The sequence below is a fragment of the Ascidiella aspersa genome, chromosome 2, assembly GCF_963924565.1.
Source record: "Ascidiella aspersa chromosome 2, kaAscAspe10.2, whole genome shotgun sequence".
NCBI lineage: Eukaryota > Metazoa > Chordata > Ascidiacea > Phlebobranchia > Ascidiidae > Ascidiella > Ascidiella aspersa.
Window position 1 is genome coordinate 19076415 of NC_139448.1, and position 23831 is coordinate 19100245.

General features: G+C 35.4%; 3 protein-coding genes across 3 annotated transcripts; all 3 read left to right on the forward strand.

Annotated features, from left to right (window-relative positions):
• The first annotated feature begins 188 nt into the window (after window positions 1–188).
• LOC146164205 (transmembrane ascorbate-dependent reductase CYB561-like) lies at window positions 189–6201 on the forward strand. Its single transcript, XM_083380688.1, has 6 exons — window positions 189–255; window positions 342–483; window positions 848–946; window positions 3198–3301; window positions 4473–4627; window positions 5931–6201. The coding sequence occupies exons 1-6, from the start codon at window positions 190–192 to the stop codon at window positions 6199–6201; spliced, it is 837 nt and encodes a 278-aa protein (XP_083236814.1). The 5' UTR covers window position 189.
• Window positions 6202–8785: 2584 nt separating this feature from the next.
• LOC146164206 (transmembrane ascorbate-dependent reductase CYB561-like) lies at window positions 8786–13956 on the forward strand. The gene is made up of 6 exons (XM_083380689.1): window positions 8786–8851; window positions 9324–9465; window positions 12141–12239; window positions 12402–12505; window positions 12937–13091; window positions 13713–13956. The coding sequence occupies exons 1-6, from the start codon at window positions 8786–8788 to the stop codon at window positions 13954–13956; spliced, it is 810 nt and encodes a 269-aa protein (XP_083236815.1).
• A 3630-nt stretch (window positions 13957–17586) lies between these two features.
• On the forward strand, window positions 17587–23029 carry LOC146164207 (carboxypeptidase A2-like). The gene is made up of 12 exons (XM_083380690.1): window positions 17587–17673; window positions 17748–17848; window positions 18392–18512; window positions 19974–20075; window positions 20161–20259; window positions 21057–21167; window positions 21481–21571; window positions 21699–21760; window positions 22083–22220; window positions 22287–22371; window positions 22456–22564; window positions 22942–23029. The coding sequence occupies exons 1-12, from the start codon at window positions 17587–17589 to the stop codon at window positions 23027–23029; spliced, it is 1194 nt and encodes a 397-aa protein (XP_083236816.1).
• Window positions 23030–23831: the final 802 nt, after the last annotated feature.

Genomic DNA, 23831 nt, shown 5'->3' on the forward strand with positions numbered 1-23831 from the left:
CCGACGTCAGGCAGTTACACAACCGTGTCTTCGGCCCATCGAAAGCGGAATTATGGTGTCGACGCTTCAGTCAAACGATCAATCATTGTGTACATTTTTTTCTCAAAAGTTCTAATTAATCGTACATGCTATGCTTCCCATATGATATTATTACTTGTTGTTCTATCAAATAGCAAGCGAAAATACACAATGCCTGCTCGCGAAAATTGTTGCAACAGTCGCAAGACTTTTTGGGGAGTATTTGGAGTTGCTCAGGTAGGTTGCACTTGCATAGCAATTGCATAATGTCAGAGTAGCTGGCGAAAGGTTATGTCTTACATCATAAGTCTTTATGTTTCCAGTTGTTTGGACTTTTGGCTATATTTATATTGGTATTGTGGAATTGTGTGTACAACAAAGGTTACCAATGGGGACACAGAAATCAGCAGTTTGCAATCCATCCTTTGGTAATGATCCTTGGTATGGTTTATCTCAACGGCAACGGTAAGATTAAATATATACCATATACAAATATATGGGGGATTGTACGTCAGGAATTGCTTGCTACAAAATCATTTTAATGAGTTTGTCACAAAACCCTCATGGCATATTTGGCACCGAAATTAGTACAACGACAATTTCGTATTTAAATGTTTTTTAGCAGATATCCATTACTTGAAAAACAACCTTAAATAGCTTAATTACTAATAGCTTTAATCACAATTTTATTTATTTTCTACTTTATAAAAAGAAAAAGATCATTGTTTTTTTCTATGCTATCTAATTAACTGGATGTTTTTATTACTGCCACTGCGCCTTGTTCTCGATTAGGCCTTTAATACTTAGCCTACCTGTTTTGTTTTATTAGGTGCCATGGTATACCGAGTGTTAGAATGCTTCAACAGGTCACAGGTTAAAGTAATTCACCTTGTCATTATGGCTTTGGTTGTCCTGCTGTCAATATTCGGTAAGATACATAAATTTTAAGGTACCGTACGTTTTTATTTTAAATCCTTATACTTGGTCATACAATGCGTCCTAGAAGGGTTGGCCACCCATGGAATAAGGCATGCACTTTCCTTATTTCAAAGACCTGTCAGTTTGGTGAGAAAAAAAAATGAGTTTACCTATAGAGTATGATTCCCTTGTATGTTAGTTTACTGCGAAATTAAAATTTCAATAATAGCTTATAATGGGCCACAAATTTAAATTACAAAGAAATATCGGCCCAATATGTTTTTCGACAGAAGAATCTTGCCCTCCTATACAACACATTACGATTACGCCGACGATAAAATTTCTAGCGGTTTACGAAGACGTCTTGTTTTACAAGAACAATTGTTACTTAGGCGGGTACCTCGCAGTGACCGAAGATGTTAAGCTATTCGTAGCATTACTATTTACTTTACTATTGGGGGACTCCAGCCATAAAACCGAAATAACAAAAGCGGTAACGTAGGAAGAAAACACAATTCGGAAGAAAACAGCACCAATATACCCGTCACAGCACCAAATATACCCATCGGAACAATACCTAAGTGGCCAAAATAAGGCCTAAATACATCCTTTTACTTAAACCAAAACCCCAGCCCTTAGTAGGCTGCATATCACCAGCTCCCCCAATAGTTTCAACCCTAATCCATTTTCTAACCCCAACCATGCCCACTTAACAAAGCCAAAAAATCCGGTACCAAAACAGCGACGCCCTAACGGCGCCATCAAACTAGGGCGCCTAAACGTCGATACCAAAACGGCCGATTCTAGACGGATTGCCCCCTATCTCATACATTCTCCCTACACTACAGTTTCAGGCGTTATTTTGTCTATTTAGGGATTATTTCGGCAGACTTATGTCTTATTCCTACGGTTGTCGTGGATATTACTGCATATTTGGCTTAATTATGTCGTTGGCTTTACAACTATGGTAATAGATTGTTTTGCTTTAGGTATTGTTGCTTGTTTAGTCTTACTGGGTGTTTCCTGCAATACATCTAGGCTTTGCATCATAGGGCTAACCTTTTTTTTCACTGCCCAAAGTATTGTTTTCTAGAGCTATTTAAGGCCCACTACGTAAAAACCACTACAAGAACATGTGAATATCCAGGATTTTTGTTTGGATTGGGGTTTAGCTTTAAAATGACGTCATAAGACTAAAAACACCTGTTGTTATCGAACGAACTCGTACGGAAATATTGCAGCTAAAATCTATTCTATTCCAATCGCGAAAAAATGCGTTATTTGTTTCAAATTGGAAAAACACTAATCAAAAGGCATACTGCACATAAAATACATTTGAATATTGCTCGAAATAACGACATTTATTGTCCAATTTAACATAAATTGGACTGTAGAGTTTGTAAGTCACACGACACAATAGAATAAAGCTAAAGGAAATAAATTAATGTGTTTAAAACACGATAGACTGCATAGGCCTATACTGCGAGAAAAAAACAAAACTACAGAATACCGGTACCTTAAGAATAGATTTAAGTTAAATGTGTGAAAGTTCGTGCGAAGGACAAAAGAATAGAGTATTTCCATAATTAGACTTGGCTAAAAGTATAGTTTATGGGGGCATGGCCTAGAGCCCTGTGGTGATTGATTGTTTGATCGGAGCGTCAATCAATCGACACCATAATTCCGCTTTGGGTGGGCGGAAGACACCGTTTGTGTAACTGAGCCAAAATAAACAATATTTTTAATGCAGTGCGATGAACGTACGGCTATCACGCGGCCAACAACTACGTTATAAAACTATATTATTAACAAAAAGCTTGCGGCCCACTAAATACGGCTTAAGGGCCCATAGACTGCTGATGACTTGCATAACGCCTTCTGTGACACCACAACAAATCAATGTGGGTTCTGAACTAAGAAACTTCGGTTCCTAACACTGAGCTCTACTTCTAGCTGTGGTTTCATGTGCAGTCGAAATGCAGTTTAGTTGCGTGCATAACACACGTGAGTTTAAAACAACTTTCAAAAAAAGGCCATCCTCTTCAGCAAGAAAATAGAACGTATTAGAATAAATGGGACGGGAATTATTTCGAAAATAAAATGTATAAAATAGCGCAATGCCTCCTTTGTCGTGATTTGTTGCTATGAGAACTGCTTAAACTGTTGGCGTCTTCCTTTAAAAATGGCTATTTAAATTTGGCTCAGATGCTAACCAAGGTTGAGGACCACTGCTCCGGAAAGTAATTATGTTTTGCTTTTAGGAGTCTACACGGTATTCAACTATCATGCGTACATGAACTACGGAAACATGTATACCATGCACAGTTGGTGCGGAATGATTAACGTTGTTGCTTTTGGATTGCAGGTAACGTTGTTCTATAAAAGTGCTACAGACAAACACACTATCAAAAGTGGATAACAAGTCTACAATTAACCGCTTTATTGATATTGATTAATTATTTATAAAAATCCTGTCCTAAATCAAAGTCATGTACGTTTATCTCGTTAATGTTATAAAACGTAACATTTTATATAACAATGCTTCACCCAGAATAAGGAGGCAAATCTTTATTTTTGAGACAGTTGATAAGTTTTATAAATATTTTTAGGCAACAAAGTGTATTTTGATTTGGTACTTTACTAAGATGTAGTACATTAACCTACAATTATTTATCGTTATTATTTTATAAAATGCCGACTGCCTTTGAAGCAGTTTTAAACCTAAATCCAGTTAAATAAAAGATGATCAGAAAACTCTGTGAAATTGTTTTATTCATAGAAATAAAAAATGGAGGGGAGACTGTACTGTAGGCCCCTGTGCGAAAATGTTTGCGCACGGGCACTTTTTTCGCACATTGTGCAAAAATTTCCAATCACAGGTTGCTTTCCTTAATCTGTCCCTGCGGATTGTTGTAAGAGTTTGGGGGATAAAATTGTGTTGTACCTTTTTCGTTAACTAGTATTTGAAAATATTCTAATGTTAAATAGGCAAGCCTGTGGATATTGAATGATATTTTTATATCTATTGTGGTGGGTACGACTATTAGGTATTGGTCACGTAACAGCGGGACTTTAGTGAACACGTAACAGTGGTATTTAAACGGTTCGCACGAACCGCTTTCGCAAAACCGGCCAATGGCTTTATGCCCCGACTAAAGGTTTGAAGGAAAAACACTCGGTCGAATATACCACGGTTAGAAATTCTACAATATCTTCATATATTAGTAGGCTTACTAGTTGACTTTTAAAACGGTTAAGCAAGTGAACCGGGTGTTAATTAGATTGAATCGCACCAGTGACCCGTCGTGTGTTTATTGCTATCATCAATGTATGGTACGGTACTTCTATGTTGTAATTAATGATTTTCGTAGTGAACCGCAAACTAAAACAAGTTTGGTAACTATATACTGTATTAAGCCATTTACAGATTTATTTTTTCTAACAATCTAGATTTCATACGGAAGATACGTAGACTGTGTTTTTATTACACTTTTTATTATGGTGAAAATTCAATTCTATTAACATGTTGCTTTTAGTTTTTCGTCGGATTTGGCGTTTTGATGTGGCCAGGTTTAAAAGGAAAATACTTGAACATGTACATGCCGATACACAGATACACTTCTTTGGCAATTTTGGCCTTGACATTGGCAAGTATCATGAGCGGTGTTGTTGAAGACCTTTTAATGTGCATGTAAGTATCTTTGTATCAAAATGCGTTTTATTTTACCCCCGATCCATAAGGCCTACTAACGACTTGCGTCATTAATCGAGAATACATTGTTAACGTGTCGTTGAGAACGTATCTCTCCACGAGCTTTACTACTTCACACATGGGCTTGTAAGATATTACATTGTACATTTACTTATTTTTTAAGAGTGTCTTTCAGTACCTTTACGTTACTATGGTACACACGGTTCACATTTTTTTCAATGATTGATTGATGATTGTTAAAATACTGGTTGATGATATTTCGTACTGCGCTTTATGATTGTTTGTTTGAAATAAGTAAGTTATATTTTTAAAGTAAACCAGAGGTTCGTTAACTTTTTGGCTCGCCCTCATGACATTATTTGTCGAAATTAACGTTCCTCTTGTAAATTGTCACCTAAAGATAAATGTTACTTTTAAACTTTAAATGTTACTTTTAAGGTGTAGATGTAGTCTGCTCTACACAGCCCGACTTTTAAATTAATATAAACAATACACAGACAATGCAGTAAACGCTAAAAGTGTAACTAATTTTGCGAAATGTTGCGAATTAGAAAATATTGTTGGCTTATGTTTGCTATCGGCGAGTTTAGCAATGTAAAAATTAACATTAAAATTCTAAACAATTAGGGTTGGTACACCGAAAGCCATCGCAGACTCACCGAGTCTGTTGATCTATGATGCAAGCAGGGCAGACTAGAAAACAACTAGCCTGCAGTGAGGTTCGAACTCACGACCTCCGGTCAAGCCGGGACCGTCGCTCTACCAACTCAGCTATGCAGGCTCAGAAGGGAACGAGTCGAGAAACAACCATACGCCAATGCTTGCTCAATTTGTTAGTACAAGCAACCTCATTGAAGGGGATCCACAGTACCATATCATTTTTTCAATGAATGTATTAATTATACGTAAGCCGTAGTCGTTGGTCAAAAAGCAGCTTCGAAGGGCTAGATCTCAGCTATTATTAACACACATATGTGTGAATGTTTCAATTAGGGTTGTTTAGGTCTTAACGCGCGCCCTTTACGCCCCATTATAAGAACCACTGCCTTAACCAAGAACCAAAGACGGCTATCATAGAATATCTGTTTTTAAATAACTCATTGTACGTTTTCGAGTCAAGAATCATCAAAAGGGTGTTACTAAGAGTACAATGTATGAGGTTGATTTTAACTTGTTATCCTTTGTCTTTAAATCAACATGATTGCGAAAAAATCATTTTTGTAGCTGGATAGCTTATTCAGGCTAAAATAAATCAATAAACGTTTTACATTGTCTCAAACAGGGACAACCGCGAATATCGTGAACTGCCGCTACACGCTGTCCTGTTTAATGTTGTCGGTCTCCTGTGTATGGGTTATATCTTACTGGTGATGTATATAACTTATCGAGACGATTGGAAACGGGGAACCAAACTATTGCCCGCCGAAGATGCTACGGTCAAAGAGGCAGATACTCAAAAAGAACCCGCATTAACGCCGGAAACCGCACATGCAAGCAATGCACCACAAGAAACAGATAAACTATTGCCAAAGATGAAAGAAGAAACCAACTAGCTCATGCGCTTTAATATTTTTAAGACCAAATGTGGTGGCGAAAATATGAACCATACATAATAAGCCGAAAGTTCTGGATGCACAACATTTCATTTTTGCTCGTTTTTGTATATTGCGCAATTTGATAGCGGCTTTAAATGGAAATAAAATAACAACTTACATGGTGTATGTTATAGTGGCCGAGACGCCCAGGACAGTTAAGAAACATCTTAGCCAAATAAAACCTGTGTTTTAATTTTGTACTACTATTTCTCAGAGAAATCGCATTTGCCGCATTATGTCACACGTTATAAGTTTGTGGAAAATTTGGGTAGAGTGGATTTTCAATTAATCAGGCAATGATTCGTATTTTTCTCTTTTTTTAATTTTTATTGTAGGCTACTTTTACTTTGAGAAATTTATGTAGTTATGTCGTACTAGCTTTGTCTTGCTTTTAACAAACGCTCAAGTAGGCCTGAAGGACTTTTGTATAAATTGAGTGGCACTGTTAAAATATATTTATGGTAGTTTTCAAGCTTTAGCTTTCGACCAAACCGTGCTTAGCCAAAAGAGAGTCTTGTATATGTTAGGTTTTTATTTAACCCGCGTATTATGGAAAGGGCCAGAGGGGCATGGTGTGGTTATACTAAGAACCATTTTGAACAAGTCTCTAACAACGGTAAAGAAAGAATACAGTCAAGAATGACATTGTCACCCACAAACACTTTGGTCACGCAGTTAAGGCGCAAGCAAACATTAGTACGATAATAATAAACTGCCACGAAATAAAATGACCAGCGAAATCGCAAATATGTATTGGCCTGTTCATCGCACATCGCTCGAACCTATTACATAATTTTTAAGTGACAGTAGCATATAAGTGCTCGATTCTACTATATCGACTTAAACTTCGGACACAGTCTTCTTTATTATAAAATTGAATACGTTTTTCAATGATTCGTTAATACATAGTGATATAAAGTAGTGATTCCAATGTGCCGCGAGGCAATATGCCATGTGCCGCGGTGTTTTCCTAGTTGCGTTTTTCAAAGGTATTTTCTAATCAAGAGTAAAATTAACACGGAAAATGTACACCAAGGCAGGAACTTTAGTCAAATATTCCACATTCCAGTTGTTACAACTTTATAAGATTTGCTTTTTTTAGAAAATATACAAATATTAATATTTCGAAATAGTAATATCGAATGTCATACTTCTAAATAGTGTTTACCTTATTTAACTACAGGCGATTACCGCGCCACACTCACACAACAATGGTTTTCCGTCGTTACATCAAAGCGGAAAGAGATGATATATATATATATATATATATAGGCCTATATATATATTTAATTGCTGGATACCACTGAAATCCAGTGCAAAGTTATTGTCCGATTTCTCCTTATTATTATCATTGTCTAACTCTATTTTAGCGGTTAACCTAAAGACAAATTTATTACGGACCCCCTGAAACTGCTGTACGGACCCCAGTTTTGGAACCGGTTTGTCTATACCAGTGGTTCTCAAAGAGAGCCACTTTGCTCCCTTATTGAGGGAATTTCAAATTGGGGAGGAAACAATTGTCCACGGAGGATTTGGGAAGGAAAAAAAGTCTTGGCTTTTGGCGCAAATGTGTTTATTGCAGTTTTAAATTTGTTTTAGTTGTGTCGACTCTTTTATAGTAGGATTGATTTTTTGTCAGCGAGATACATCGTGGTACGGTATACTAAACAAAAGAGGTAAAATACCGGACTGTGCGTGACTAGTAATGGAGGAATATGAAACAAACTTTGAGGGCCGCTGGTCTATACTTTTCATTGTAGAAATTAATGTTGGCTAGTTTTTTAGATTAAAATTAAGCAAAAAATTGCCAAGTACATCCGTCAGCTTTATTTTTTTGAGTGCCATTTAGAATCTAACATTGTCATTTGATCCGTTATCGTAAGAGGGCACAAAACGAAGATTTTAAGCGCTTTATAGTGTTTTAGGAGGACCGTACTACAAAACTGTAAGATAAGGGAAAATGTCATACTTTTTCCATTGTGGTCTTACCGACGGCTTCTTAGCTTTGTTATCGTACTGCTATAGTGAAAAGGGTTTCGCAGCACTGGTATAAAGCATAAAGAATGTATTCAAAGCTATTTGTATGCATGCGATGTCCGATACTGGGTAATTTAAGATTTTTACCTTTTAAAGTAAACTTTCCATTGCGTAGCAAAATATTGGTTTCGAATCAAGAGATTGATGATGCCGGATTGGCGAAATATATTTCTCTATTATTAACTAGAACTTATAAATGACGGATTTTGACTCTTTTTGAAGCCTGAAGTATATTAGGGCGAGGAGATATCTTCTTTTTTACATATTCAGTTTGCATATCTTAAGTACGTTCTTATAGTTTTTTTTTTATATTTCGCTCCGAATCACGGTGTAATATTGCGCAAGAAAATCTAACAGTGTATTTAAACCAACTTCAGATACAAATTAGGAAACACATAAACCTCAGGTACAGGAAAAGGTCGTAACTTATACCGATGAAGGCATCAGAATCTCTACGGTGCTAGCAAGAAGCTTCCTGTTAATGCAATAACAGTTAAAGATAAACATGGCGGCTAGAGAACACTGGTGTAACAGTAAAAACACCTTTTGGATTTTGTTTGGCCTTTCCCAGGTAAGAAAGAGGTAGTTGTTTTTTATTACTATATAGATTTTCTAAAAGTATCGCTTCGTCACTTTATTAATAATTATGGTTATTATAATTCTGGCCTTTTTTTAAGTTATTTTATACCATTTATCTAATGCTAATTTTCGAACTGTGTGCCGCGGAACACCACTATGCCACAAGATATTCCTAAATGTGACGCAATTTTTTTTTTGTAATCTTAGTAAATAACTATATGTATTCCAAATATTGGCATGCAGACAAGTGTTAAAGGCTTTAATGGACAATATCCATTCGAGGATTTAAAAATAGTATTTACCTAAAGCCTTTTTTGCTGGGCTACATTTTTAGCTGTTGCCTGTCAAACAAACCTTGAAGAAGATCAGTTTAAAGACTGTGCTGCTTCTAATCATGCGTATACTTGTAACACCGCACTTTTTGGATAAACAAAATTTACTAACCTATATACAATTGTTATTAGTTTACAGGATTGACAGCAATTGGGCTTCTATCCCTGTGGAACTGTGTCCTTGATGGTGGTTACAAATGGAATGGATCTACCAAAGAGTTCGCTATTCATCCACTTGTAATGATCATTTCAATGATTTATTTGTACGGTTTCGGTAAGAAAATGACATTTTGACTTTTCTATTAGCATCTTACGAAGAACACATGAAAAGTGTATATTTGGAAAACAAATTCAAATATATAATATTGCAAATCACATAATTCGAAGCAATTTTTATTTAATACTTTTACAATTTACAGAAATTATAGTGGATTAGTATAAGCTACGCCAGTGCTTTTCAACTGGGTGTATCGTACACCCCAGAGTGTACCATAATTTTTAAAGGGTGAACCACTTGATGGGGTGTACAGGGGTGTACCAGATAATGCATTTCAATAGGCCGATGACTAGCTATCTGATATCAGTTGCGTTACGTGGCCTCCTTCACTGACCATTTTGAAGTAATATTCCTATTATATTATATTATCGTTCCACCAGTTCGACCTGTAGCCTGTTGTTTTGACGTGATTTTGTGTCTATTCGACATAAACGACGTTAAAGTAAGCATCTTATTGAACTACGATCATATTTGGTTCAAAATGCAGAGTTTAAACAGTTAAAAAACTGTACTGAATTTTCACTCGATCCGTTAGAAATCAGTGCAGTTCTAAGCTATAAAACCGAAACGCTAACCAGCACCCAAACTCAAATATTTAATAATTACATAAACGCTTTAGGTCCCAATAATTTTTTCCCCAGCGTTTAAATAATTATTAAATTACCGCACATTATATGGGTTAGGATTCGGGTTAGCGTTTGGGTTCAGGTAGATCAAGTATTATTAATTCTACCTCACATTGTTCTTATCTTTTGTGAACTTTCAACGAATATTTTCCATTTATCTATGTCGGAAGTTTACCTAAAGGCACAATTAGTGCATTGCCACGACCTCAAGGTCTAAAAGTCAGACTTTTCTGACCTTAGATGACCTAATTGTCGTAGACCTTTTGCTTGGAATTGCACTAGTTTCTAACAGATCGGGTGCGAATCAATGTTTTCGTTAGGTCGGGCATGAAATGTTTAAGTGACGCCACAAAGCATCATCAATAAGTAACGCCGAAAGACATATAAGCTCCAGAAACTTGCTGCAACCATCGAACTTGTGCGCAAATAAAATCGAGTGACAATGGGACTGGCAAAAAGCGCGAAAAAAATATTTAACAAAATTTTTAATTTTGAAGACTGCATTTTATATGTTTTTTAACTAGATCAATTTTGCTGAAATTGCAGTAGGAAAGAGTCAGGGCGTTAGCCTTTAGTCACAGTAAAAACCTGTAAAAACAATAGACTACTTTCCAAAAGCCCGATATATTTTATCGTTTATTTACTTTAAAATAGCAAAAATAATTTATGGGGTACTTTTTATGTAATGTTTAGGGCCCGCAAAAGTCAATAAAGTTGAAATTTTTTAATTAAGTCAAAATTTGTTAAAGAGTAATTTTTGTAAAAATCGTCGTGGAAGCATTGTAAATCAGGAACTGCGACACAACTAAACCATATTAAGCAATAAAAGCAGGAAAAATGTCACAATTCCCACTTGGATCAGCAGTAACTTTTATCGCAAATTGCCAATTTTTTTATTTATTGTTACGTATTTAAATAATTCTTATAAAACACTTTATCTTCATAAACGCGGTCTTTTCGAAGATCAACAGTTTGGATTTTAGGAATAGCCTACTGACATTTTGTAATACAAAAATGCCTAAGCAAGCTAAAAGTATCGCCAAAAAAAACGACGCACTTTTTATAATCCATAAAACACCTTGACTTTGCAACAAAATGTTACGTTTGGGTCTGAAATCGACAAAATATTATGTTTTTGAGTAACTGGCATCAATTCAAGGAAGAACTGTGGCCTCTAGAAACAAGCAATTTCATTAGGTTAAAATAAAGTTAAAATTTATTAAAAATAAAGTTAAAAAATTTTTTTTTTAGGTTAAAATAAAAATGGCCCTAGTGATGTTCATATCAAAAAGACAAAAAACAAAACGCAAGTATAACTTATAAGTTCGCAAAACGGCCATTTAAAATAGTTCCATATAGGACGTACTGCGACTTTCAAACCGGTCTAACACATAACAAAAATTAGGCGTTCTTGCCACCCCCTGGATCCGAACTTGATGAGCGATAGTAAACTGGTTTGTTTAATGATGTAACCGGAAAAATATAATCATAACCAAACATGTCGAACATGCTTGCTCTTCGTCGGTCACTTATATTTCTTTGATTAAACCCTTAAAGGTACGCCTTTACAATAACTCTTTTCAATCACTACAGATTTAGTGTATTGCGTGGGCTTGGGTGAATAAGTTTTGAGTAAAAGTAAATAGGGTGTACCATTCCGAAAAAAGGTTGACACGCACTGAGCTTCGCTGTAAAAGATTGGTTTATATCTTTTTAAAGTATTGATTACCTCGATTGCACTAAGAATAGCTTTAGAAATATAAATACAATAAAAATACAATTTTCACGCACAAGTTCTTTGCATGATGCAAATGCTACCTGAATCGTCCAGATTTCGCCGCTTTCACCAATTTTTGTCCGAAAACTAACTTACGATTGTTTAAAATTTTTCATAATTTTGATGAAGAATTGTTACAGCCCGTTGCTGTTGTTTACATGTGCTAATATACAACACATTAGTGAAACAGGAAACATGAAAACGTTCAAAGATTGTAGGTTAACTTGCTCACCATCATATCTTCCATAATACTCTACCTACATACTCAGGTACAATTGTTGAGCGGGTGTTTTGCACGTTGCAACCAACAACAACCAGAATTGCGCAGACTGTTCTCATGGCGATAACATTTCTCCTTGCAATATTTGGTAAGTCAAGAAAAAACTATAGCAGCGCCATATCTGAAAATAGGGTTCAGAATTAGATTTTGGCTGTGTTTAAAATGCAACTGTATGTTTAAATAAATAAAAAATTCTATAAATTGTAATTTTAATCTATGCTACCTAGAGTTGTTACATTTTTTCTTTTAGGTGTTGTAACTGTATTTCTATTCCATCACCAGTTGAGCATGCACAATATGACAACGGTACACAGTTGGTTTGGAATTTTTGCGCTTGCAATGTTTTCTTTACAGGTATGGAGGTTACTACATACGCACTGCAATAGTACAGAAATATATGTTCATTACAACGTTTTGGCCATTTCGAAGCATTTATTATTCCTTAAAAGTATGATATGCGATCAAGCGTGGATCAAGATTTTTTTATTGTTCAGAGATCACGTCACAAAGTTACGTCATCACATGACGTCACAAAGTTTCGTTTAAACGTGACGTCATGAAGAAGTTGTATTAAGAACACTACGCAGTTCGTTTATTTTGTTAGTTTTAGGTTTGGAAAAGTAGTTGGATTTATGCTACTAAAAACGCAATCAAGATTCGAATTTATATCGTATTTAAAATAGGCAAAAATACAGTTGGGGTGAGGGGGCATGGCCACGTGGACACCCTGGATCCGCCTCTGTATACGACACAGCTGATTTTATACTAACATACTCTTGTTGCAGTTTTTCGTTGGTCTTTCCGTTTTCCTTTGGTCAGCAACAAATGCAACAATTGCTGATATATACAACCCAATTCACCGCTTCTTGTCCTTTGCTATTCTCACACTTGTTCTTGCCAGTGTTGTGAGTGGTGTCATGGACGACCTTCTTGGTTTGATGTACGTATATCTGCAAACATTGTCTTTAAACAAAGTTTAATCGAATTTTGGTTAGGAATTGCATCCGACAACAGTTTAACCGTATTTTATCTTCATTAAAGCAATATGCCACGGGACGGCAGAATTACCCTCGCGGACCGCATATTGCTCGCAGGCAGTGTTTTGTTTCAGCGTAACCGTTTTTTGATTAAAATAGTGGTGTACTTTTAATTGGGACAGATATGTTATTCAGTTTTTGCTTTGTGTTTTTCGATAGTGATTTGCAATTAGCTGATTTTTATATTTTGAACTAACGAAAAACCAACTGATATTTCCAAATGTTTACACCAACCTAGACCGTCTTCGCTTACATCTATTCTAGACACTAATACTGAACTTCGTACAATAATGCGTTGTTTAAATCAATATATTCTTTATGTTTCAAAGTTTTGACTTTTTAAAGTCTAATTTTTTGGATTATAGGTCAAATTAATCACCCTATGTCTATGATAATGTTGACCACATGTCAATAAACGATTCAGTTTTAGTAATTAATTTTTAGCTCATTGCAATATCTAACAGAGGTGAGAAATATAAAGGCTAAAGTTTTAATTTCTAATTCAAAATTTTGTTTGTTTTAAGTGGAAAACATAAATATCATCTCAACAAGCACGCCATATTTCTAAACGTGATCGCGCTTCTTTGTTCCTTCTACGTCATCATTATAATGTATCTTCTGTTTCGAGACGATTGGAAACAAGGAGTGGGGCCTACCAATCCTTCTCAAATTTCCTCTGATATTCCTTACATCGCCATGGAGGAGTCCTCGCAACCTGTTGCGGAAACTTCTGGCCCTGGGGAACTTGAAAAACTACTACCACATTAATGACATTATTTGTTAGTTGCATTGTATGCTTAACATAAAGTTGTTCAGCTTCTAAGTTTAAACTTTGGTGTGTGTTTGGGCCCGTTTTATTTGTATTTGGTTCTTTCAACGAATAATTTTAAATAAGCTTACTCAGAACAACCCCCCTTTGTTGACGGAAATCAACGTTGTGAACAGGGTTTGGACACCAGGCCATGTCCTCCGAACCTAACTCGTTTTTTTTTACACCTTATTTTTATTAGGAACCCTATTTGGCGGCAAAAAAGAGCCAATCTAAAAAATTACAGAAAGTGTTTCTAACCTGATTTGTATCATTTGAAGTATTTTTTATCAACCTTTAAAAAGTTCCAGCTTATCTTACCTGGGAAAAGCCGTCATTTTGGATTTATAACATGGTCAACAGGGTCATTCCATGTCAATTCTCCAAGCCATGTAACACAGGGTTTTAAATTCTCAAAATAGTTATTAAATTGAGAAGCCTGTTTAAAACAAATGATGCATTTGTTTACTCAAATATTTTCTGTATTCGGAGATATGGTCTTTTTCGTAAGGTCATGTTGTGCTCAGTAAAGCGTAACTGAAAAGGTAAAATTTATTGTCATGTCAGTTTCTTGCATTTTTTCTGTCATATGACTTTCAATAATCTTCAAGTAAGTTACAAAAAAACAGCAAGGCTTGTGAGTTTTACCCACTCATCTCTAAGAAACCTGGATAAAGCAACTAGTGGGATGGTTTCCGCCACTAGGGGTCGCGCCGCCGACTCAGATCAAGTCGCATATGTTTACAATAGCGAAGGTTTCGAGACTGGCGCTCCTAGAGCACGGAGCAAAATGAGCGAAAAGGTTAGCTATGCACCAGTGTTTCCAAAATCTTTTTATACTAGTGCCCCCTTCGGATAAACAGATTCTTTAAACGCTCCCCTAAATTAATGACGTAGGTGCACAACTAAAAAAATTAAGGCATATAGTTAACATACAACAATAATTACGGTAAGGTTTTAACACACTCGTGCAAACCCTTCTGCGCAACTGCAATTAAAATGGCTGACGATTCAACATATAGTTTCATGAATAGAACACTGCACTGCATCTTGCGGAAAGTTTGACTTGATAATGCAATCCAGTTTTGTCGTTAGCTCAACATAAAAGATTATTGACGCTGGTCTAGAACCCTTTTTCACTTGCGGCACATCAGTAGAGCTAAAACAATTCGGCGGCAAACCTACGCAGTATGTGCCAAACGACAATAGACAAAAATCCGAGGCAGCAAATAGAAAAAAAAAACGAATTATGATAAAACGCACCAAAGGCGCCGAAATTTATCTATTACATTTCTTTGTATTCTGATTTTGCGGTTTTACAAACAATGTAACATTTCTAAGGCCGGCCAAAGTCCTAAAAATGGTAGCCTACCAACCCCCTTGCAATAGCTGTTAGAACAGGCTTTTAATAGCATTTAAAAAATGAAACCTGGCCTGGGTGCTTTTTACTTTTTTGCATAATTTATTTTTCGAAACAGCTGCCAAGATTTAAGTTTTAAACATTATGGAAAATTCATAAAATTACACCTGGGGATTGTCACATAAGATTAAAATACCTGCCTTTATATGATATAGCCTACGTACTTAATTCGACTGATTATTAAAAAAATACCCTTAAAAACGCAAGTAACACACCTCCGGGAACGTCGCGGCACACGGGTTGCGGAGCACTGGTCTAGAATCCTAATACAGCGTTTTAACAATTATTAAAGCAACGCACAATATTTGGGTTTGGGTTAGTGTTTGGGTGAGTAGGTTATTATATTTCTATTTAATAATAATACTTGACCGACCCTAACCCAAAATGCTAACCCGCACCCTAACCCAATTAATGTTCGCTCTTGTAGTATTCTAGACCACCTCCAGCTTACTTCCTAATATAGCCTACATACATTATTTCCCAAGGTTATGGTATTTCAATGAAAAATTCAACTTTTGCACCAAGACTTTAAATAAACAAACATTTTGCCGAGTATAAAACGGTGAAACGCAAGTACGCAACAACAATCAACAACCTTACTTAAAAAATCCAATTATTACTTCGGAAGTTAACAATGGGGGGAAAGCTACAAGTTCGCAGTACGAAAGTTGCCATTTAAGGTTAAATGTTACATACAGTATTACAGTGCTATTTGTTACTATTTTTATGTGAACAGTTTATTAAATTTTGTGGAAAGTACTTTTACGTAACGCCCCCTTATATGCGTTCAGCCCTGTTCAAATTAAACAACAATTTTTGCCAACTTGGATAAACAAAGTTTTCTTACTTTTCCGAAGTATTTTCTTTGTGACAGCACGTTAGCCTATCTACGGGGTATTTAGGACACTTTTTGCCGTTTGGTCGATTCTATAATGTTGCAATTTTGGCCTTTACATTCTATAATGTTGCAATTTGGCCTTTACATTGTGTGTAACACCTTTTGTTTTCAGGGCTTCGCGTAAAATTTTTATTTGGTTTCTTTCAGCCGCAGAGATGTGGTGTTAATATCTCTCACAACATTTTTGAAATTTGCTATGATACATATATAATACATTGGGTGACTCAACGCCCAAGAGTATAGGCCAGGGGTGGGCAAACTGCGGCTCGCAAGCCGCATGCGGCTCTCCGGCATGTTTTTTGTGGCTCTTCTAGTTGAATCGTAAAATTTAAAAAAACTTGAAAAGGTTACCAAGAGTACCGTTTATAAACATTTCTTTTTTCTTTTCTTTATTTAGGCCAGCATTTCGTTTATGACGTAATACTAGACATAGAGTCCGAGGAGTTAAAAAAAAAAGACCGATATCAATAACTATTGTGCGCGATTTTGCTATTACCGTTATTACTGTGTTGATTATTACCGCTTTGGTATATTACAATTCTGTTATTATTGCGGCTGGCCTTGCATTATTTACCGTTTTTTTTATAGAGAAAATTTTGAGGCTCTTTGGTGCTTGTATTTTCTGCAAATGACTCTTCCATTGAACACATTTGCCCACCCCTGGTATAGGCTATGTAATTCTTGACAGAGTAACAAAGTATCCATTCTGACGGCCACAACAAGCATTCTAAATTTAATTACTAAAAGTGTGAATTGGTTTATTCGGGCCTTTTTTATAAAGTAAAATGTTACGGTGCACAGTATAAACTTTGTACCCTTCATATTATTAAATCCACATATGCTGTGCTACTGACAGAATAGCAACAGCTGCGTATTTACGGCCGATGAAAAGCTGATAAAATTTGTTTGCATTTCGCGATGGGACACTCGCAACATGTCGTTATTACACACATGTAAAGCTGTTTGGTGATCTATTTTCGTCAACATCACAAAAAGTTCGCATGGATATATAGTTGAATGAAGAAAACTTATATAAAGTGGAAAATTGTTTCCTAACTATCAAGCTTACAGTCATTTCAGAAGTGATGAAGATTTTCTTTGTGCTGTGTTTTGCTGTATATGGAGCAGCGGGTCGTAAAACCTTTTTCGGGTAGGTTTTTGCCTCTAATTGCGATATCGCATACATTCAGAATATTCTGAATTGAGTGGCTTACGTTAATAAAACAAAACACTTGATTATAATTTATTAATAATGTTATCTAACATATCATTATGTCTGGCAGAGAACAAGTTTTACGTATACATCCAGCCAATGAACATGAAGTTCACATTGTCAAAAATCTCGAAGAACCCTTTGAAGTAAGATGTGTAATCCAATTTAAATATTTTTTCAATAAAATCTCGTTGCACCAAAAACCTTAAATAATTTGCAGTTGGATTTTTGGAAGCCTTTTCGCAGTCTAAATGTGCCAGTTGATGTTCGTATTTCCTCTCAACATCTTCAAAGTTTTAAGGACGTCATGACAAGATTTGGGTATAGCATATTTTAACCACGTTTTACCATTTTATTGTTTTTGTTGATAAATAATGTCCAAGCTATCTTAAATTGAAAATTCAACTGATTGTATAGCTACAAATTCAAATCAATTTGGAAAAGATTGACAATTAAAAAAAAATATATATATAATTTTAACACACAGTTTATTCAAATAAACGAAAGTATTTTCTGTTTTTGATAATAATTAAGTAAAAAATTTTTTTTCGTGTTTACAGGATTTTCGTGTTTACAAATGTATAAACTGTCGCTGTGTTCTTGTGAAGATAACAGAGAACTGAGGCCAGTCACCCAGTAGAATTGAATTCTATTTTTTTTTTGTAATAATTACACTAATTAGTAGCTCGAAGAATTTCAACTGTGTAATAGTCATAACCAAAATAAAATTGAAAATATTTATGTCATGTCTGGATAGAAAAAGGAACAAAATCTACAATTAAAAATATCGCATACAGCAAATAGGCCTATTAAAAGTTGCTAACCCGTAGCCTTTTGGAAGAGTATAGTTATTTTTGCTTTTAGAATACATTACGAAGTCTTCATTGATGACCTAGAAACTCTAATCGAATTGGAACGAAGACGGCTCCCTACATCAAACGATTTAGAAAGCTTTGACTACTACCAATATCATACATTTGATGAGGTACCAGTACGACAATGGTTTTATGATGTCCTATAAAATATATCATTGCTCAACCTTTTTTCACGCGCGTCTACGATTGCAATTAACACGACAATTAACGTTTACCAATTTATGCTGGCCTCCTAATCAATATTACATATATGCGAAACTATTGTTTGAAATTAAATTAATGGTTTTCAACCTTTTTTTCTGACGGACCGGTAAAATTTCAAAACAAAATCAAAATTTACCCTAAATGTAATTACAACAAAAGTATGCAACTATACAACTCTTCTTAAAGTTTAAGACAACGAGTTGTAGCCACTTTTAAACAGTTGGGCAGAACAACTCTTGCAGCATTGTGACGTACGATGAAGTCCAATGTAGACCACTAACTCTACGTTACGTCACAATGCTACAAGTAACTGGCGAAGTTCTAAATTTGATGGACAAGCCTTCAACATCTGCCATTTTGCAATTCAGATATAAAATTGTAATAAATTGAGCCGAACAGCCGACAAGTTGATGCGGATCGGCAATTTAGAACTACTGGTTTAAATGACTTAACATTTTTCTTCGTCGTAAACGTTGCCCTGACGCTTTTGTAAAATCGCGGTAGACGGAAAACATGTAGCGGCTTGTAGCCTATAGTATAAAAGAGCAAATACGCTGTTTATCTCTATGCTGTTTCGTTGATTTTGTTTCAATTCCACAACAAAATTAACACCTTTTAGAATATCGCCTAACACCTAAGGGGAAGCAGAATTTGGTCAACTGGCGTGAAATTGAAAAGAAATACGCAATCACACAATAACACAAACGTTACTCAACATAAAAAAAACACAACACGATCGTTTTTATAAGTAATGTAATAGTATCGTTCTTTGGTGACAATACGGAAAAGCGCTCGATGAATGACACAATAAGCAACTTAAATTTATGTTAACATAAACATGAAAGCTTTAATAAAAGTTCCTAAGTTGTGGCGAGCTAAGTACATTCATGTTATGTTATACCATTTTCGTATAAGTTTGCTTAGACCCGTCTTATTATATCCAATGATTTGAAAAAATATTGTGAAAATTTAACATGTAACTGAAAGTAATGTTGCGGATTGTGTCTGAAATCACATACTTTCAACTATTTGCAGTAAACGGGCTGCCGTATGAGCTCCTTCCGTAGGTCACTTGCTTGCATAGAGAACATCCCTACTGTCGGACAGACTGACTGATCGACTGGCAGACAAATCTCGACAAATATACATAATATTTTCTGTTTGAAATAGGATTTGCTGAAAAACATATATTTAAAAGTGCCAGGCACACTTGAAAGACTTTATTAGCCGACCGGTTAGGAACTATTGTTCTACCTCTATGTGCTTTCTTGAAACTCGAACATGTGCTAATTAATACTAGCTAAATACGATTCTTGTTAAACAGCGCTTTGTAACAAAGTATTACTCTTCTACGCGGCCGTTTTTAGATACAGCAATGGATTAGCAATATGTCCTTAAGCCACAGCGACATGATCACTAAATCGATGGTTGGAACGTCATTTGAAGGGCGGGAATTCAGTGCCTTGACGGTAAAAATTGATATTATGTTTTTTATTACTCTGGTTAAATTTATTCAAACATTTTATGTGTGATACAATTTACTGTTACTTTTAGATGAGTACGGGCAATGGCAAACCGCAGTTTGTGGTCAACTGTGGAATTCACGCTCGAGAGTGGATCAGCTCAGCCACTTGTCTGTACACCGTTAATAGGGTACGGTTAAAATACTTCATCTAAGTTTTTACTTCAGGATTTGTACGCCAAGTTTAAAAAAATAATTGATCAGTAGTAATATGGGATTGTATTCACTAAAAGGAATTGAGATAAATCAGGTTAAACCATGAGAGTGCATTCTTTTATATTAACTAGCCAAATAAAAAAAATTAAAAAAATAAATAAATGGCCACAAGGGTCATAACATATGGAATTCCCGGGCCATACAACACATTGTTTATAATTGTTATTAAATTGCAAAGAAAAAGTTAGAAAAAAATGACCCAGGCCTATTTACTTTTCCCAAATACTTTCTATCCGGAGATATATGGACGTTTTCGTAAGGTAACTTTTGTGCATATTAAAGCGTATTGAAAAATGTAAAATTTGATGTCATGTAAGTTTCGCTTTTTCTCTGTGATAAATGACTACCAGAAAGGTTTAAATAAGTTGTAAACAGACCTTGATTCGTGTGCGTTTGAAGTTAGTGTGAAATTTGTTTATCGAATTGTACGATAGTAGTTTATTGTCTGATGCTTACAGCGTAGTTTTCCAGTAAAACGATAATATAATTAGCTTTAATTGGAAAACGCATATTTCAACTTTGCCGTAAATAGTTTTACACTGCATATAGGGATGAATAATAATCGAAACGTTGTTTTTTGCTTACGTATTTTTACAAATGTTTTAACCTAGCACAAAATCACATTTTCGCAGGCACATGTTCGTGTCAATACGTACAGTAAAAAAATTATTCCGAACGCTTTTTTACCAAACAATTGTTTATATTTATTCAGCTTGTTGAACAATATAACAAAAACTCCACAATCACCAAGTTGTTAGACAATGTTGATTTCGTTTTCATACCAAGTTCAAATCCTGATGGATATGCATACACTTGGATAGAAGTAAGTCTTAAAAAATATACTCGCTACCAAGTGACATATGATGGTGTAAACAAAGTATTCTTACCAACCGTCCCCTTCATGGCAACGTTTTGTCTTCAGACGATGTGTATGTCTGGTTAGATTTCAAAACTTTGTTAATAATACGTTCGTCTTGTAATGGCAATATATCTTTTGTTTTAATTCTATTTTTGATGTTGAGTTTGATCTTGCAATGTTCGAAGATTTTTTTAGTTGATAAATGCCCAGCATAATAATCAAGTAAAACGCTGCATTCTCTTAAAATTTCCCATATTGACTCAAAAACTGTTTTAAGGACCGCATGTGGCGAAAGACTCGAAGTAAAGTTGATGGGCAAAAATGTATTGGAGTAGACCCTAACAGAAACTGGGATGTTGACTTCGGAGGTATTTTTGAAGATAATTCCAACAGATATAAACTTAGTGAAAGCCAAGTGTCAATATACACGGTAGCCTATACAACAATCTAAATGTAAAAAGTAGCCAAAACAATGTTTTTTTAAATTATTTATAGGTGACGGGGCCAGCGCACAACCATGCAGTGAGACATATGAGGGTCCAAAGCCCTTCTCTGAGGTTAACAGACATTGCAAAAATATGCTGCTATTTTTGTTTGTATTGGGTTTAAAGTATTCAAAAGGTTTAGCTCATATATTAAAACTACTTAGAAATCTAATTTGTTTTTGATATGTTTTATTTTTGTAAAAGTTTACATTTATTTTTCTAATTTTTTCCATTCGTTGACAGTACAATATTATTTTTCACATAAAGATTGGACCCAAGTTAATGAGAATTTGTAGGTCTATGTACTACATTTGACATTATTATGAATTAATAACAGTTTTCCTATTAACAATGTCCAAATATATTTTACAAACAGGGCATTTTTATCCTTTAGAAATGCACTCTTGCCCAAAAGAAATTCGTGGAATCATTGCCGAACGCCAAAATGTACATTGACATTCATTCTTATAGTCAACTTTGGATGTTTTCATACGCTTACAAGGTCGATCCTGGCCCAAATTTTAAAGTTATGGTACGTGGATCTATATTTAAACATTAACGAATCTGTTATAGTTGCAGCAAAATGGCTTATTTTTAGAGCAAAATTGCTAATGACAGCGTTTCCGCTATTAAACGCATCCATGGACAGGTTTACGAATCCGGACAGATTGCAACTACTATTTGTAAGAAAAATTTGTAACTGCTTACTTCTTTTAAAATACAATGTTTAGGGCCGAATTGTTGCTAGTTTTGTTTACAAACTTCAGATGTTGCTTCCGGAAGCACTGCTGATTATTTTTACGACAATGGGATTCCTTGTGCATTTGCCGCCGAGCTGAGAGACAAGGGACACTACGGATTTGTTCTTCCGGCTAGGTAAAAATGTCCTATATTTTGGGTAAAGGCACTTGCTTTAGTAAGATAGTCATAGGATACAAATCGTAATTAATTGAAAAATGTATCAACCGACAGCACCGTACTGTTGATGTTTCGGTGATAACAATTTATAAACCGAAATTAAGGGACATACCATGTAAGTGCATTATAATAAATAATTGAAGTATGAACACGATCGCCGATTTTCTTGGTTGTAAAATATAGTGGCTTGAGGAATTAGGCGACGACAACGCTAGACATCATTACTATATTTACACGTTTTTACAAAAGTTAGCGGTTTTGTACATTTGGGGCCTTGCTAACTTGATTTACTGCCTTGATAACTTGCCATAATAATTTATTTGCTTTACGTATAGCTTGATTCAACCGACAGCTGAAGAAACTTTCGCCGCTTTGATGGTCATGGCACAAGCAGTAATCGATGGAAAGTGCAACACCAAATGATATAGCAAATAATAAAACGTTTTGGCAAACTGTAATTCGTGGTGTAGTTAAAGTCGGGTAAGGGTGAAAAATTATAACGTGGCGCCACAAAACAAGTAAGCCTAACACGAAAGTCGTTAATAATTCACACGAAAAATCGCGTGATACTCTCGAAGATATATAAAGCCATGGTCAGCAATATGAGGCTCTTACGTCTGTACTTTAGCAAAATAGTTTATTCCGACGCGGAAAATTTTATACATAATGGTTATGTCCAATTCCCCACAAACTGTGGAATACAACGCAAAGTTTTTGATTAAGGTGTCACGTTTCTTTTTACATTTATAATATCTTTGTTTTTTGACTGTGTTGATAGATATCGTTATAATAAGAATCAAGTGTAAAATTTTGCTTGTAACAACATAAAAGCATTCGGGGTGTCCAACGGTCATTTAAGGGCCTGTGAAGCGATACTTTGGGGACCACTTGAGTTTGTTCGAATGATGTTGAATAACTCAAATTAACAAGGATTGGAATTTTGCACTTGCCCGCTTGCCAATACGAGTACAGTTTGGTACGGACGAGTGCTGATTGACCTCCCACGACTGACAAGTGCTCTGAATATTGGTCGTTGTTTGTGAACCATTTGGTGATCTCCATTTGTTATTTGTACCAAATTATGTTGAACTCCTCAGTCTGAAGAACAAATATTTCGGTTAATCGCTTACAATGCATGTTTGCGAATCTGCAGCCAAAACGTCTACTTTAAAACAACCAGTGCCAGACAGGTGTTCCTTAATCTTCCATATTTTTCTTTCTTTTT